At 43.6% G+C, this 17,573-nt stretch overlaps 1 protein-coding gene across 3 annotated transcripts in view; it reads right to left on the bottom strand.

Moving 5' to 3' along the window:
* itpr2 (inositol 1,4,5-trisphosphate receptor, type 2) overlaps positions 1-17,573 on the bottom strand; it is a 472,778-nt gene that overhangs the window by 350,817 nt on the left and 104,388 nt on the right. For all 3 annotated transcript variants that reach the window (XM_041202236.1, XM_041202237.1, XM_041202238.1), the window contains exons 17-26: positions 16,786-16,971; positions 15,958-16,209; positions 11,329-11,473; positions 10,936-11,086; positions 8,890-9,092; positions 7,993-8,110; positions 6,260-6,311; positions 4,437-4,602; positions 2,107-2,274; positions 1,013-1,102 (exon numbers count right to left, since the gene is read on the bottom strand). In XM_041202236.1, coding sequence (XP_041058170.1) covers positions 1,013-1,102; positions 2,107-2,274; positions 4,437-4,602; positions 6,260-6,311; positions 7,993-8,110; positions 8,890-9,092; positions 10,936-11,086; positions 11,329-11,473; positions 15,958-16,209; positions 16,786-16,971 — 1,531 coding nt within the window. The remainder of the gene's footprint in view (positions 1-1,012; positions 1,103-2,106; positions 2,275-4,436; positions 4,603-6,259; positions 6,312-7,992; positions 8,111-8,889; positions 9,093-10,935; positions 11,087-11,328; positions 11,474-15,957; positions 16,210-16,785; positions 16,972-17,573) is intronic.

Raw genomic sequence — 17,573 nt, 5'->3', positions numbered from 1 at the left:
TGCTTTTTTGATTTTCCCAGGATGTGACATGGGTGTGGAGGGCAGTTTGAAGAGTCTACTCACTATTCTCTGGACATTACCAGGAGCATGGGGCTGTCTTGAAGGACAAGCTGTCTTTATCCTTCAAATGTTATTGGGCCACACAGGAAGTAGAACAATACAGAAGATGGTTTAACCATCTGTGGACTGATTCCATCTTCGTTGTTTTCTATACATTTATACCATCCCTAACTTGCTGCATCTTAATGACTCTGTCTTCTCTTACCTGTAGGTAAAAATATTAGGTTCAGTCTGAATATAATAGTCCAATTGTGCCTTTTGGACAGAAACATAGGAAATAGAAGCAGGATTAAGCCATTCAGCTCCTCAAGCTTGCTCTGCCATTCAACTAGACCATGGCTGATCTTCCACCCCAATGCCATTTTCCCACACTATCCCCATATCTTTTGATATCTTTCATATCTAGAAATCTATTGATCTCTACCTGGAACACATCTAATAATTGAGTTTCCACAGCCCTCTGGGATAGAGAATTCCAAATATTCACCACCCTCTGGGTGAAGAAATTCCTCCTCAGCTCAGTCCGAAATGACCTACCTCTCTTACCTCTACATATCGCTTATCATTTTAATTCTCCACTCTGACATTTCTGTCCACCCCTGACACAGTGCGCAGGGAACAGCACCTCATTATTCATCTCGGCACTCTACAGTCATCGAGACTCAATGTCGAGTTCAACAACTTCAGGTCAGAATCTCTGCCTCCATCTTGGGTTGAATATCCCAAGTAATTTTTGTCACATTACACATAATAAAGATTTTAGCTCAAGGAACACATGGCCTGCTTCTGAAAATCTTTCTAGAGAAAGACCCAAACAATGCCCTTAAAACAGCAACTGGAATGTGCAATACTCATGTAAAATGGGACCTGCATTACCTCTGACAAAATGGAGCACTCACTTTCATGATGTTTGAGCAGTCATCAAGTAATAGAGCTACCTAGATTTACGCACCTCTTTCACAATCCGGTAGTTGTTGCTGCTGTTACTGTCTATTTGTGGTTTTTTGTTTCCATCTTGTACAGGGCTTAAAATTCCAGGATCCTTCAATTAAGGAAAAATAAATAAAAGAAAACCTGAATCAAGATGATCACGCCAAGAAAAAAAGAGTATAGATTAAAATTTATTGCGCAAGATAAACTGTGCTTCACTATCAAGGACTGAGTCAGCAAACTTGGGAGCTCAATGGAGGGAGCTAGAGGGGCACCAATCACATGAGGAGATAGTGAGGATCTGAGCAGGAGGGTAGTAAAGGGGCAGGAGGATAGTAAGGTACTGGGGAGGTAGTGGAGCCCTGGGAGAGGCAGCCAGGGCCCAGTGGTGGGTGAGGCAATAAGAGTCCCAGGGGATGGAGGCAGTAAGAGCCCATGGGAGGGAGTATGGGCCTAGGAAGATGCCTGTCACCCAGGGAGATGCCAATCACATGAGTATTTACCAAGCATCGGAGATAAGAGTGGTATATTGGTGCAGTTTGATTAATACCGCTGTAAATAAAAATAAGCAGCGTGGATGCACTACAATCCAAAATTTAAATTACTGAAAATGTCTTAAATATACAGGAACATTTGATATTCTTGTTGGGTGACAGTTAGCAGCTCCCTCATAATTTTTTTAAAAAATTTGAATTCAGATGTTTTTCAGACATGTCTAGCGGTGTCCATTTGCCCAAAAGCTCCATCTTAACTTTTGGCGCTTCCTTGTAGGCCTGAAAACGAGCCCAAATTATCGTGAACTCCCATTGGTGATTAATTCATTCTGTGGTCAGTTTTATGGGCAGGGAAGCACTCAAACCAGCACAAAAGATCACCAAAACAAAATGCCTTGATCTTTTTGTGTTGGTTATACCAATTTTGGGCAAACTCTACTGAGTAACCAGGGCAACTGAGTGGAAATCCACCCCCCCACCCCCACCCCCACACACACACACACACACACACACACACACACACACACACACACACACACACACACACACACACACACACACACACACACACACACACACACACACACACACACACACACACACGCCTGTATCATCAACAAACCTCAGCCTTCACATCATCTGTTCCTTCGGTCTGGGTTTCACTGCTGCCGTAATTTCCTTTTTTCTCCACCCACAGTTCCGATTTTTCCACCGTTAACCGTAACAAGTCCAGGTCAGCTTTAATTTGCTTGTAGTTGTCCACATCTTGAGAGGAAACCAGTAGCTGGACCTGAAACACAAAAACAACATAGGCCATCAATGCTCTTTAAAAGGGCTCTTTTGGATCACAGCTCTTTCATACTTTATTGAAAAGAATGAAAAGGAAAGATTTGCACAGCTATTGACTAATTAAAGCTCTCCTGGACACCCCCTATAAACATATCAGCCCATCAAAATCTCTGCCGCCAGTCGCACTAAGTACTATCCACCACTCAGCCGTGTTCTCTGATCCACATTGGCTGCCTGGCTATGCAACACCTCAGATTTAACATTCTTATCCTCACGTTCAAATCCCTCCTTGGTGTTCCCCTTTCCTATCTCTGTAAGCCCCTTCAGTCCTACCTGCGAGATCTGAGTGTTGCTCCAATTTTGGATGCTCGTGCCTCACTTTGCCCTTCAATTAGACATCATGGCTTCAGCCATCCAGGCCCCAAGCTCTGGAATTCACTCCTCAAAACTCTTTCACCTCCTCAACCTCCACCACCCCCTCCCCAACATGCTCCCAACACCAACACCACCCCCCCAACTTTAAGTCCCTGTTTATTATCCATCTTTCTGAGAAGCACTTTTGGCTGTTTCATTATGTCAAAGGTGACATAAAAATTCAAGCTGTTGTTGAAAGAGCAGGGAGTGAATGAAACAGTCAACAGTGAGTGTGTGCAGAAGTAAGGTTTTTAAATTGGAGATGGTTATTCCATTTCCCCTCTATTTTTCCACAGCCACCCTCTTGCCTGCCCACACTCAGCCTCCACATGACCTCTCTCCCCAGCATCATGGGTCTTGGGTGGCGGGAGGGGCCAGGTAACCATCAACCTCCACCCACTTGAGTTTTAAACCACCAGGAATGAGGTACTGTCTTCAAACAAGCAAAAGATGACTCATTTTAATCCTCTCTTTTGACAGTAACTCGGTACAAAATTCTAAGTGTCTTTGTATTTGGTTTACCAGAGTTCACTTAACCCAAAGGAGAGACAGAAGATGGGGCAGGGTTGGGGGTAGGGGAGGGTGAGTGGGGAGGAAGGCTCAAGAGAATGATTGTTCATTGGAACAAGAGTAAGCCAAAAAGAAGAAAAAAAATGAATAAGAGGAAGAGAAAGAAAGGGAAATTAAAAAGGAAGGAATTATTTAGTCACTGTTGTAGTGTAGGAGGTTTGGAAGCCAATTTGTGCACAGCAAGCTCCCACAAACATCAATGGGATAAATGAACTGACAATCTGTTTGTGATGTTGGTGGATGGGTAGATGGATGAATATTGGACAGGACACCAGGGAGAACTCCCCCTTTTCTTCGTCAAAACAATTCCATGGAATCTTTATCCCAGTTCAATGTCTCAACCGAGAAACGACACTTCTGCCAGTGCAGCACTCCTGCATTCAAGTAAATTCCCGTCGTTTGCAACTTCCTCATTCACGTTTTCACCTAAACACGTTTTGTACTTTGCACACAGCATCGCCCATTGCGTGGGTAATGATCGCTTATCTGCAGTTTCTTCTCTGTCTCTTTTCTTTCCCCAGTGAGATGGTAACCATGACGGAGCAGAGACTGGAATGGTTTCAGCTGAAGTGCAGCCCGAGCACAGGGATTAATCCAAAAATGTCCGAATTGCTGGGTCCAGAGCTGCAATAACAGTTCTATTCAATTTTAAATCTTCACCAATGTATTGCTGAGAGGCTCCCCTGTCTGTCCCATGCAGATAGTGCACCATGTCTTTGCTGGAGAGTCCAGTCCTGCCTTCGCATGGCTGGGAACTATCTAATTGAGACCCATTTGCAAGATTTCACAAGATTTCGCAAGAACGTAACCCCCATTGTGCTGAACTGGAATGCCAGAGGTGAGAGTTGAATCATTAACACAAAAGGTAAGGACTGCAGGATGTTTTTTTTTATTTTAAAAAGAATTTGCACACTAAGAATGCATTTTAGGAATGTATTTAGATATGGAGGTCAGTGAGGTTTTCAGGATGGATACCTAACCTTGGATAAGTGTCCCAAAGCACCAAATCCCACACAAATCCATTAAAGGAAGGAAGGAATGCAAGCTAGAGGGGCTGAATGGTCTCTTGCTGTTCATATGAACCAAAGGGAGGAAAGAAAGAGAGAGAGAGAGAGTAAAACTGAAGGAAGAAAACGAGATGCAAGAGAATTGAACAACAATTTGTTAAAGGATTATTACCTGTTTAAAAGCCTGAAGGAGCTCTGCTCTTTGACTGAAATGTTTAAAGAGTAAGTGCAAGGCACCAGATACCAGCGGGGGATAGTCATGCTTGATCAGGTGTATAAGGACTCGCAGAAATGTCCTTCCACCTTCATCATCCAGTTCAACTGGGTTCCTCTCCTGGCTGTGGAAGAAAGTTAAATTGTTTGCATGTCCAATTCAATCTGAAAAATAACTTACATTTCTACAGCGCCATAGGATATATAGGACATCTGGCAGCAATGCACACTCCAATAAGCACAGTTTTGAAGTGTGGTTGCTGTTGTAATGTAGAAAGCATGGAAACGAATTTGTGCACAGCAAGCTCCCACAAACAATGGGATAAATGACCAGATAATCTGTTAATAGTGACATTGGTGCAGGGATACATATTGACCTGGAGACCAGCTGGCATTCCCCTGGCTCCTCTTCAAAACAAAATCCCATGCCATTATTGTGAAATCCATCTGAGGGGACAGGGGGTGCCTTCGTTTAATATCACATCCAAAAGGCATCACCTCCTACAGTGTCAGCCTGGATTGTGTGTTGAAGTCTTTATGGCAGGGCTTGAACCTTCAACCTTCTGATTCAGAGGTCAGAGTGCAGACAATGAGCCAAGGTCAACACTTCATAGCCATCTGCTTTAAAAAATACTTGAGATGTGTAGACAAATGAAATTAAAGTACAGACACAGTTTCAATCCCCATACAGTCATGTGCTTCACCTCAGCTATGTCACTGTGACATTAAGAGCATTGTCACAAACGTGTGTCGTTGTGATTTTCTAGTTTTTGTAAAAAAGCTCATCTTTCTTTCAAATGGACACAAGGAGCCTCAAAAATGGCTGCGATCCCAAACTGTTGGATCATACTTCCATGTTAGGTATTGGGCTAGCCCTGGTCTGGGAGCACAGTCCCATCCATATTCTCTTAGCTAAAGTATGAACCTTTTCAGCCATTGAGTTGAACGGTTCCCATTCTTCCAGGTTTGGTAAGATAGGAAGGAACTATTCACACCTCCAGGGAAGCCTGTCAATGAGTTTTTGTTTACTCTTGTGGAAATGCGCACTGAATTTCAGATGTCTTCACATGTCTGGCTATGTCTCTTTGCAACCCACTTGGGGCCTTCTAGAAGCTTGACAAACATGGTTGTAAAAGGTCAGGTGACTTTTGGCAGCCAAATTTAAGGTTCCTTTTGCCCACTTAAAGGAAAGATTTGCTTTTTTTAAAACCACGTACAATTTTTTTTAAAAACCTATAATATCACAACTACATGTTTGCAACAGCATCAAAAGATTTGAAGACCGATTTCTTCTGCAAACTGTCACATTTGGAACCAAAACATTTGGGAATGATGGAAGCCATGCCACAAATCCACTCTATATTTAATCCACAGTTAAGAGTTCTCCCATCACATTGTGCCTAGCGAGTCAGAGGGTAGAGTGGGACGCTTGTAGAAAATGATTTCCAGTATATCATAGATAAGGAGCTGCCCAGTTAGGACAAACAGTAATATACTTTATTTCATGAATGATCAATATCAAGCTTTCCTTGGAGGGACAGCCAGTAAACATGGCAGTTTGATTTTATGAATTATCAATTCATTGACTACAGCACCTACAAATAGGGGCAGACGTTGACTTTGTGTGATAGTATAAAATGGGTGATAGTGGGTCAGCAGCTCAGAGATGTAAAACAGGATGTCAACTCAACATTTTATCACATCAGAGTCAAAACTTACACCAATAATTTCTTTTTAACCATAAAATGTGAGGGGAAAGAACTGTTTGAAAGTGACTCATACCTTCCTGCAAACATAGTCTCCGCCTGTTCACCAATGGCCTCGAGATCTGGTACTGTACAAAACAAAAAGTCATTTTAGATGCAAACACATTCAATACCAGAGTTGTGATAAAATTGGATTTACTGAGCTCCATTACCTGCCACCTACTCCTTAGTGTGTCAAGGATATCGATCAAACAACATGCAGCGGGTAATTTAGACTTTGGGCTACAAGTGATCCGGAATCAGCCACTATCACACATTTCCCCTGAATAAAGTCAGTGAAAATGAAGATCAGCTGAGCCGATACCACCTGGTTTACACTAAAAACACTAAATTACTCTCAATCTTTTCACAGAGGTAACTGAACACCAATGATCCAATGATGGGCTCCTACTTTCCATCTCTATACTTTTAACTTTTACACACAAAAACCTGGAGATTAACGGCATCATTTAAAAGGATTCCCATCAGAATTTGCTTTGTGTAAAGTGTACGCACAGATATTCGTGCGTACACTCACTCGCATGCACACACATTACAATCCCTAGTGTGAAAGAGCAAAGCCAAATTGTTCAAAAATTCTTTACTCTGAAGAACGTGCTGTATTTATTTTTCTAATTTTAAATAGCCCCCACAAACTCATAATGCAGAGTTTTAGTTTCGGTATATTCTCATGCTCCAAGTTTTTGGCTGAAAACTGGCAACAAGCCAATTCAGAAAGTATCATCATGTGCTGCCTTAAGTCAGTCATGTCTTAATCTCCAAGTAAAAAATACTGGCAGTCTTTAAACTAAATGTTCAGCTGCTTCAGGATATAGTGAATCACAGGGATATTCCAGATTTAACTGCTGCACTTTCATCCTCAGTTATATTGTGGCAAATGCTCATTCACTGTCGCTGGGTCAAAATCCTGGAACTCCCTCCCTAACAGCACTGTGGGTGTATCTACACCACATGGACTGCAGTTCAAGAAGGCAGCTCACCACCACCTTCTCAAGAGACAGCTAGGGATGGGCAATAAATGCTAGCCCAGCCAGCGAGACCCACATTGCAATTTTGAAAAGATGCTGATGAAACAACAATAGGCTGTTTAAAAAGGGAGGAGAGGGAAAAAGAGAGAAAGAAGGAGAGAGAAGGGAGCAAGGAGGTGAAGAGAGCGAAAACAGGAGAGAGAAAGAAAGGACAAAAGGAAGAGAGAAAGAAGGTGAGGGAAGACAGAGAAAGGAAGAGGGAAAAGAAGAGAGGGAAGAGGGAAAAGGGAAGGACCATTGTCACTCATCCCCAAGTCAGCTGAGGTATGGCAGTATGGCTTTGGAGCAGATGATCCATTCTGACAGAGTATGAGGTTCATGACCCAGTGAGCCCAAATTTCAGGAAGAGAGGTTTCACTCATCATTCAAAAACAGCACGTAATACAGACATATGTTGTGCACTTATTGTACACAAAGCAGCAAGTGTGCTTTGCATGACCTAAACCACCTATATGCAGGACACTGCTATTTGTAGTACTCTAATCTAGGCTGTAAACACCAAATCACCAGTCTCCAAAATTCACTGTGCTGAGGAGACCAAAAAGTTCAAGTATTCCAAATTGCAAAGGATAAGATAACTGGCCATAATTTGCTGGGACTCTACTGTGACTGCATTTTGAGAAACAGCTCAGGACCAAAAGGTGTCACTCTAGATCCAGCCATGACCTCAGCGGTGAAAGGAAGCTCAATTCAAAACAGTGAACAGCAAGTGTACACTTACCTGCTACTTCAACCGGTAAACCCATCGAGGAGTCAACAGAATTGTTCTCACCAAATTCTTTCTTGTAGATTGACAGCATGTAGGAAATGCGGTAATCCAGTCTAACACTGAGGATGAACTGAAAAGTAAAGCCTTTTTCACAATTCCAGACAGTGCAGATTAACATTAAACAGAAGGGGGTTTGGGTGCATTTTTAAACAGAAAATTAACCCGTTTGTTAAGTGGCCACAACGAAAACCTAATCATTAGCCACCGAAACCAAATTTTTAAAAAGAGTTTGCTAGGCTAGATACAGAGAAGTTTCCAGTCATTGTGGCGGGAGGAGGGGGGGTGGGGGGGGGGGGGGGGGGGTGGGGGGTGGAGATTAAATTAAAAGGGGGCCAGATATATAACATAGTCACAAATAAATTCAAACCGGAATTCAGGAGAAACGCTTTTACTCAGTGGTTAGAATGTGGAACTCTCTACTACAAAGAGCAATCGAGGTGAATAACTGCTGCATTTAAGGGGAAGCTAGGCAAACACAAGAAAGGTATAGAAGGATCTGTTGCGAGGATGAGTTGAGGTAAGGTGTTAGCAGGATCATGTGGTGCATGAACATCAGGCCCAATGGATGGTTTCTGTGCTGTAAATACGATGTAATTTTTCCTGAGTTATTTCATTCCCTTGATTTGCAGCACTAATCTCTTATTGAACAGCTGAGATAAAGTATGTTCTATTTATAGGATTTGGTAATTTGTACAAGAATTCATTGAGCCATTTCTTTATCACACCTACATGATTCACGAATCGAATACAGGTAGTCACTCTCCTGGGTGCTTATTACCAATCTGAAGGCTGGCTGACTAAAATTCAACGGCTGCAGCAAATTCAAATCTGTCAATGATCTGTCCATACCTGCAGTATCTCGATTATTTTCAGCTTTGTATCCATGACGGTCACGTCCTCATTCTCCAAGGCAAGCACTTGCTTCCCTGGTAAACTCCTGATCTGGCTGTCGTGATTCTCCAGCACAACCCCCGGGAGGAGTGACCCTCGGCTAAGAACCATCTGTGTCATCATCTCGCCCACTCCGTGAATTGTCCGTATCACATTGTTCCCTGCAAGGTGACAAAGGGATGATAAAAGCAAAATACTGCGGATGCTGGAAATCTGAAACAAAAACAAAAATAGCTGGAAAAACTCAGCAGGTCTAACAGCATCTGTGGAGAGGAATACAGTTAACGTTTAGAGTCCGTATGACTCTTCAACAGAACGGACAGAAAGGGATGACGTGCTTTTCTTGAACAGGGGCAGAGCAATGTCATGTTGATGCAATTTTGCACCTTTTCTTGTGCCCCGAAGAGGAAACCTAACGCAACTCTCCCTGTGTAGCTGTGCTGAGTAGAGCATGCACTGGGATAATGGAGTCCAGTGCATGGGGGAGGGAGGTGGGGTAATTTCTCCAGCCCTTACACTGGGGCTAGTGAATCAGCTGGGAAATGCAAGAATAGACCAAAGGAAGAAAGAGCTCGCATTTATATTGCGCCTTTCACAACCTCAGGACATTTCTGAGCACTTCCCAGTCAGTGAACTGCAAAGCATAGTCACCGTCGCAATGTCAGAAACATGGGACCCGGATAGTGCACAGCAAGATCCCACAAATAGCTGTGTGATTATGGCTGAACAGTTTGTTTTTGTGATGTTGATTGAGGAATAAGAATTGGCTTGGACACCAGGGAGAATGCCCCTGCTCTTCTTTGCAACTGCCATTGGATTTTTCATGTTCACCTGACAGGGCCTCCGTTTAACATCTCATCTGAAGGACAGCACCTACAACAGGGCAGTACTCTCTCAGTACTGCACTGCACTGCACAGGAGTGCCAGACAAGATTTTCTGCTCAGGTCTCTGGACTGGGATTTGAACCCACGACCTCCTGACTCCAATGCAAGAGCGCTATCCACTGAGCCATAGCTTAGAGTGCAAGCCCTTGAGGCAGCCTGTCCAAGAGTTTCCATCCATTTGAATTCAGATCAGGCCTTAATATTGGCAGGTTCCTCCCTGCCCAATATCCCATATTTACCTGCACCCAGTAGTTCCAGGCTAAGGAGTAGGAAAATCTATCAACCCACATCCAACACCCCCTGACCCTAACCCCAGCCCCCCCACACCACTTAAAACTCTGACCCCAATATTTGTTTACAATGGAGTTAGAGAATTTGATTGAATACCAATTAGGGGCATAGCTCCTGTCAGATCTGAAACAAGTGACCGAGAATTAAAATCAGATCGGCAATACTTTATACATGACGTTAAAAAAAAGTCTGCAAATCACACTGCATTACTGGTAATGCCATAGTCAGATGGCATTCGATACAGAACATAGTAGGAATCCAGTCAAAGTAGACTCATAGCAGCGATCAGAGTATACAGAACAAACGACACCCGATTACAGAATCTACAGCCAGAACAACTCGGGCTAAGATAAATAGAAATGTTCCAACACAACACTGCTTCTAATGCAATTTTAAATCAGGACAATACCAAACTACAGAAAGTGAGCTAATTTCTAATGCTCAGCATAGTCTATCAGTCCAAGTTTAACATTATAAGGCATAACTTTAATAATTAGCATCAGATGTTTGTACTGACTTTCTGTTGATACTTAATGCACAGTGCTGAGCTCATCTTTACCGGGGGGGGGGGGGGGGGGGGGGGGGGGGGGGGTGGGGGGCAGGGGGGAGCTCATCCTCACTTGGGGGGAAGCTCATCTTCACCGGGGGAAGCTCTGTCAAGATTGTCAGTTTGGTGTGAAACTTGTTACAAAGCTCATTTTAGATGGGGGAGCACGGGCACCAATTCAAACTGACAAATGAGCACACAATTCAATCACTTCACACATTATTGAGGTTTAAGCTTTACTTAGCTTCTCGCCCCACACTTTTACAGACCTCTAAACTTACCTCCATCTTGAAACTTGCTCAGCCTTTCCAAATATGAGGGTGTGGGACTCTGGACACAGTCCAGGATGGCCAGTAGTGTTCGAGTTAGCCTCAGAAGCTCACTAAAACTGTAGAACCCAAAGTAGATTAAGTTTCGAGCCAAATTCACTACCTAGAAAAGCAACAGAAGGATTTGGTGAGTTGGTCCACACGGTCCAACTGACAATTATGGAGGGAAAAAAAAATCAACAGAAACTGGACATTTCCAATCCCAATATATTGGGCTCATCCTGCTTCAGTGTCAAGCTACAGAACCTTGTTTCCATGTTGTAATTTCTATGTAATCTTCAAAACTGGGGAAATGGTGTCCTTTCAGCAGACAATCACTCAGCATTACTCCACTCGGTTACATACCACAAAAGTGAGCTTGTTCTTTTCCTTGTTTCCAAAAGGAAATGGCTGAGTCACAACATCCTTAAGGTACTCCTCCACAAAGTCCACCGTAAGAGCAAACTTGTTCTTTTTGTCATCACGTGAGGTGTCAGTGAATGAGTCATACCTGCCCAAAGATTAATGCTTCATCAGACAGAAACCTAACCTCAGATTACACAATTGTCACAACATTGGAACCACACAATAGAGTTATGGAAAGTTTTAAGTACAAGCAAATGGGTTTTAACATCAAATATATGTCATGAAAAAGCACTTAAAAACATTTCATCATGACAACTTTTCTGATATTCTACTTCTTATAGTTAAGAAAGATGGATTAAACAACATAATGTTCTCTTGTGAATACTGCCATGATGATATGACATGTGCAATACTAATCTTTAATTTCATCAGTTGGTCAAATATATATTGAATGTCTTTAAAAGGACTTAAGATGGCTGCCACAGGTCGCCCGATATGTCTGCAATTACAAGTTGGTCAGTTTCTGGAAGTTTCCAATGTGGAATACAATTAGGACATGCCATGGCAAACCACCTATTGATGTGTGTGTGTGTGTGTGTGTGTGTGTGTGTGTATGTGTGTGTGTGTGTGTGTGTGTGTGTGTGTGTGTGTGTGTGTGTGTGTGTGTGTGTGTGTGTGTATAGTTTATCTTTTTGAACATTTTTATATCTTTATGTTTGCGGTTTTGTTGCACAATAAAACTAACCCTTTGTCTTTAAACTCAAGAAAGCCTGTCAGACTGAGTTCTTTGCAATCAGCATGTAAAAGGTTAAGTATGCACATTGAATTGGCACATTCATCGTTATAGATTTCAAAAACGCTGTTGGGATCAATTGAGGAGGAGTGGGAGAGAAAGGGCAAGTCCTGACATCCGTGCACACATGGTCATAGCAATAGCCCAGAACTTCCATTCCCCGGGGGGACGGGGGCAGGGAGGTGGGAGCTGTCGTACCCAGAGGTACTCCAGAAGAAACCTCCTGGAAGTCTCCATACAAAGACTGCCCGGGATTTTCTATTGGGCAATTATCCTGCACCTGGAACCATCTGATGCTCCGATTTAGATTGGAGGCTTCAGATGGTTCAGATTCTCTTAGCAAAATAGTTACCCAGGAAAAAAGTTAGAAGGATTAAAACCAGTTGTAACTCCTGGGTAACTGTGGTACTTACCCCTCCCCAACCCCATTCCCATTGGTCCCCCGACTACCCCCACAAATCCCTAGCTACTCACCTGAGCACCCAACAACCACGCCCCGCCGATGACCCTCCCTACCCCCCAGACTACACCTCTGTCCATCAGACCACTTCCCCCGACAACCATACCACCCCTGACGATCAACCCCCCTCAACCACCCCTCCCATCACCTGACCCCCAGTACCGCCCCAACACCCTGACCACCCAATCAACCCACCCAGCGAACCATCCTACCTACCTACCCTACACACTTACCTTCTCTCCTGTCAATGTGGCTAGGACCTTTAAACTTCCCACTTTATGGCAGCTAGTGCCGTATAAGGAGGGGCGTGGCTTCACTTCCCCTGACAGTGCTACCCTTCACTGGTTCAGGAACCAGGAATGCTGCTTATTCCTCACTAGGGCCAGGTCAGATGTCCAGGTGAGAAATGTGCAGCTCCAGGCTTAGGTAGGAAACAATGAGTGGAATGACAATCTGACAGTGACTGTCATTCCATGGAAGATTCGGTTCAATATATATTGAAAAGTATACAATATTCGCAGATTACACAATATTCCATGGAATCAACTGCACAGAAACAGGCCATTCAGCCCAACTGATTTGTGTTGGTTACCTCTGCCCCTGCACATTTCTATTTCCTTCTCCCTCGTGTATGAAAAAAAGATTTGCATTTATATAGTGCCTTTCACACCAGTGAACGTCTCAGTGTTTTACAGCCAATTAAGTACTTTTGAAATCACTGTTGTAATGTAGGAAATGAGGCAGCCAGTTGACCCACAGCAAGCTCTCACAAGCAGCAATGTGATGGTGACAAATAATCTGTTTCCATGTTGTTGATTGAGGGGTAATTATTGGCCAAGACACTAGGGAAAAGTCCCCTGCTCTTCGAAATGGTGCCATGGGATCTTTAACATCCAGCCACGTAGGCAAACAGGCCCTCAGTTTGAAAAATGGCACCTCTGACAGCGCTGCACTACACTGGCGTGTCCACCTTGATTTTTGTGCTCTAGCCTTAGAGTGTGACTTGACCTAGGGACCAACTGATCCATGACTGACAAAATAGATAGATGGATAAGAATGGAACCAGGCGAGTGCAGTCCCACCCAGCTGGACTACAGCGGAGAGGTGTTTAAGGAGGATGGTGTGGTCCAACTATGTCCAAGGCTGCAAACAGGTTGAGAAGGATGAGAAGGGATAGTTTACTTTGTCACACAGAATTTTATTCTGACTTTGATGAGAGCTGCTTTGGGACTGTGGCAGGTCAGAAACCTGATTGGAAAGATTCAAGCATGGAGTTCCATGAAAGATGGGCACGGATTTGGGAGGTGACATCATGTTCAATGACTTTGGAGAGGAAAGGGACGTTGGAGATTGGCTGGTAATTTGCAAGGATAATCGGGTTAAGGGTTGGCTTTCCAGGGGAGGGATGCTGATGACAGATTTAAAGGAGAGAGGGACAGAACCTGAGAGGCAAAACCATCAACAGTATCAGCTAACATGGGGACCAGGAAGGGAAGGTGGTTAGTCAGGTCAGTGGGAATAGGATTGATTGAGCAATGTCTCACGAACAGGATGAGCTCGGAGAAGCAGATGGCTGATAGCTGTGAAACTGGAGAAGTTCAGGGGCAGGAGGTACTTTAGAGAAAGGTCAGTCTGGTGAGCTAGTGGAAGGAAGGAAACAGCAGGGGCAGCTGAGGCACCAATCTTGGTGGAAAATAAGTCCATGAGCGCCTCACATTTGTTGTTGGGCATGTGGATGGAGGAGACAGGGGAGAGGGGTTTTAGAAGACAGTCTGCAGTAGAGAAAAGAAGCTGAGGGTTACCATTGCATTCCAGGATGTTCCTGCAATATTGAGCAATTTTAGTAGACAACAGCAGAATCCAATAGTGCTTCATGTATTCTAGCCAGACCTGGCAGCGAATAGCTAAACCAGTTATCTGGCATATGCATTCAAGTCTGTGTCCCATGGAGCTAAGGGCTATCTTATGCCCCCTTGTTCTGGATTCACAAACAAGTGGAAACAGTTTCTCCATGCAGTATTCACCCTAATGAACACCTCCATCATTTTTTAAAGGTCATGCATTATCTTGGAAACTTTCCTCCATGTAACTTAAGAGTACTGCTTACACACTGCTTTGAAATCAATTTTGGTTATGATTCAGCAGTAGTCAGACTTTTTTTTTAAATTTATTCATTTATGGGATGTGGGCATCACTGGCTGGGCCAGCATTTATCACCCATCCCTAATTGCCCTTGAGGAGGTGGTGGTGAGCTGCCTTCCTGAACCGCTACAGTCCATGTAGTGTAGGTACACCCACAGTGCTGTTAGGAAGGGAGTTCCAGGATTTTGACCTAGCAACAGTGAAGGAACGGTGATATATTTCCAAGTCAGGATGGTGAGTGGCTTGGAGGGGAACCTCCAGGTGATGGTCTTCCCATGTGTCTGCTGCCCTTGTCCTTCTAGGTGTTAAAGGTCAGGGATTTGGAAGATGCCGTCAAAGAAGCCTTGGTGAGTTGCTGCAGTGCATCTTGTCAATGATACACACTGCTGCGGTCCATGTGTCGTTAGTACACCCAAAGTGCTGTTGGGGGAGGGGGGTTCATTTTTAGACTTTGTAGCAGTTTGATACAATTGAGGGGCTTTCTGGGCCATTTCAGAGGGCAGCTAAGAGTTAACCACACTGCTGTGGAGTCACACGTAAGCCAGACCAGTAAGAATGGCAGATTTCCTTCCCTAAAGTATATTAGTGACCAAATGGGTTTTTGTATCTCTATTGAATTCAAATTCCACCAGCTGCCATTTGAACCCTTGTCCCCAAAGCATTAGCCTGGGCCTTTGCATTACTAGTCCAGTGACATTACCACTACGCCACCACTTCCTGCCCGTGATAACTCCTGGTCATAATCAAATTTAAACAAACAGCCAAAGCATAAATTAAACAAGGTCATTCACTTTTCCTGACTATTAGTTACTAACTTATTAATTATAATCAACTAACACCACAAAAACAGATTACTTGGTCATCATCACATTGTTGCTTGTGGGATCTTGCTGTGTGTAAATTGGCTGCTGTGCTTCCTACATTACAACAGTGACTACGCATCAAAAGAGCTTGGCTGTGAACGTTTTGAGGTGACCCGATGTCGTGGCAGACGCTATAGAAATAGAAGTTCTTTCTTTATAACTGCCCTTCATTCATTCTTTCCTGAGGTTATAGAAGGTGCCATTCAAATGTAAACGCTTTCTTTCTGCTTGGCTCTACAATTTTAAGAGAGCATACAATCTAAAATGCAATGGCATTGGGAGATGCAGATCCAATTGTTTCATTACTTCGGGGTGCCCGCTAAAAATGCTTGTATTTAAATAAACGCATAGTATCAAAATACGAGGCATACTCATGAATAGTGATCTTGGTGGGGATTTCTGTCCATAGTCTGGCATATTTCACGGGGGTGACTGACTCCTGTGGGTCTCGATCCACGTGCATGTGCAGCATCAGCCGGCAGAAGGAAGCCCGTAGATCATAAGGGAGGCTTTCATCTGACATACAGCGGAGGATGAGGTCCACCCCAAGCTGTGTCGAGATCTGGTCGATGGCGAGGTACTGACGATCGAGGCACATTCTTGCAAAGAGGTTCAGCTGGTACCTGGAGGAAGGAAAAGTGAGAGTGGATGCAGGAAAAAGGCAGTGATTAAAGTTACTGTCAAGTCACATCTTCGACCCTCCTTAAACCTGAGTTCATCCAAAACTCTACTGCCATTTCCTAACTTGCACCAAGTCCCAGTCACCCATCACCCTTGTGCTCATTGACCAGCAACACCTTTATTTTAAAATTTTTGCCCTTGTTTTGAAATCCCCCCATGGTTTTGCCCTCTCCCTGTCTCTTTAATCTCCTCCATTCCCACAACCTTCAGAGATCTTTGGAATTCTCTCCCTAAACCTCTCCACATCTTCCCTCCTTTCAGATATTCTTTAAAATCTATCTCCTTGACCAAGCTTTTGGTCACCAGCCCTGATGTCTCCTTCTTTGACTTGATGTCAGTAGTTTTCTGCTTATACACTACAGAGACCCCCTGGGACATTTTGCAATGTTAAAGGGGCTTTGTTAATGCAAGTTGTTGTTGTGGTAGATAAGCAATAATTGCTGCCTGGCAGCATCACCCACATCACAAGAACAATTTTTTTCAAAAACTTGCTTTACCAGTAATTAAGGACAAATTACCTGTAGTATGTTAGAATATCCGTATGTTCTTTATTTCCCTGCTTTGCCTCCTGAGCTAGCTGCCGGATAGACTTGCCATGAGGTTCCTTGACTCCATCGATCCAGTATAACCAAACCTCATCATCATCAACATAATCTTCAAGTAAACAACTTTCCATACTGAAGTCCCCATGATTTGATAACAGCCTTTACAAAGCAGAACATGTAAAACATGGACGTGAGGCACACAAGAATTAGCAAAACTAGAGTTACAAAGGACTGTAAATAAGAGCCATAGGGTCACTTTCAGCGCAGAGGAAGCCATTCAGCCCATTGCGTCGATGTCAGCTTTTAGTTGAGCAATCCAGTCAATCCCACTTCCCCTGCTCTATCCCTGTAGCCCTTCAAGTTTAATTCCCGAGTGCCCATCCAATTGGCAGCCTTGTAGGCAGAGAGTTCCAGGTCATTAACCCTTGCTGCGTATAAAAGCTCTTCCTCATGCTCCCCACTGTATTTTTTGCCCCAAACCTTAACTCTGCGTCCCCTAGTCCTTGAACCATCAGCTGATGGGAACAGCTTTTCAGTTGTAGACTCACTGCATTTTTTTTATGTATCTCTTGCTGGTTTGTAAAGAGTAAAAAGTTTTCACAAGCTGTTTGGACCCTTTTCCTTTGAAATAATGAAATATTTCAGAGGCACCATTTCACACAGACACTACCCCTCAAAAACCAAACTTTACAACAGCCCAAAAATAGAACACCATTTCCCATGACATATACCCATGATTCCCTTGAGCTTCTGCAGGTAAG

The sequence above is a fragment of the Carcharodon carcharias genome, chromosome 13, assembly GCF_017639515.1.
Source record: "Carcharodon carcharias isolate sCarCar2 chromosome 13, sCarCar2.pri, whole genome shotgun sequence".
Taxonomy (NCBI): domain Eukaryota; kingdom Metazoa; phylum Chordata; class Chondrichthyes; order Lamniformes; family Lamnidae; genus Carcharodon; species Carcharodon carcharias.
The sequence above is the reverse complement of the archived record's forward strand: the minus strand, read 5'-3'. Positions and strand labels throughout refer to the sequence as shown.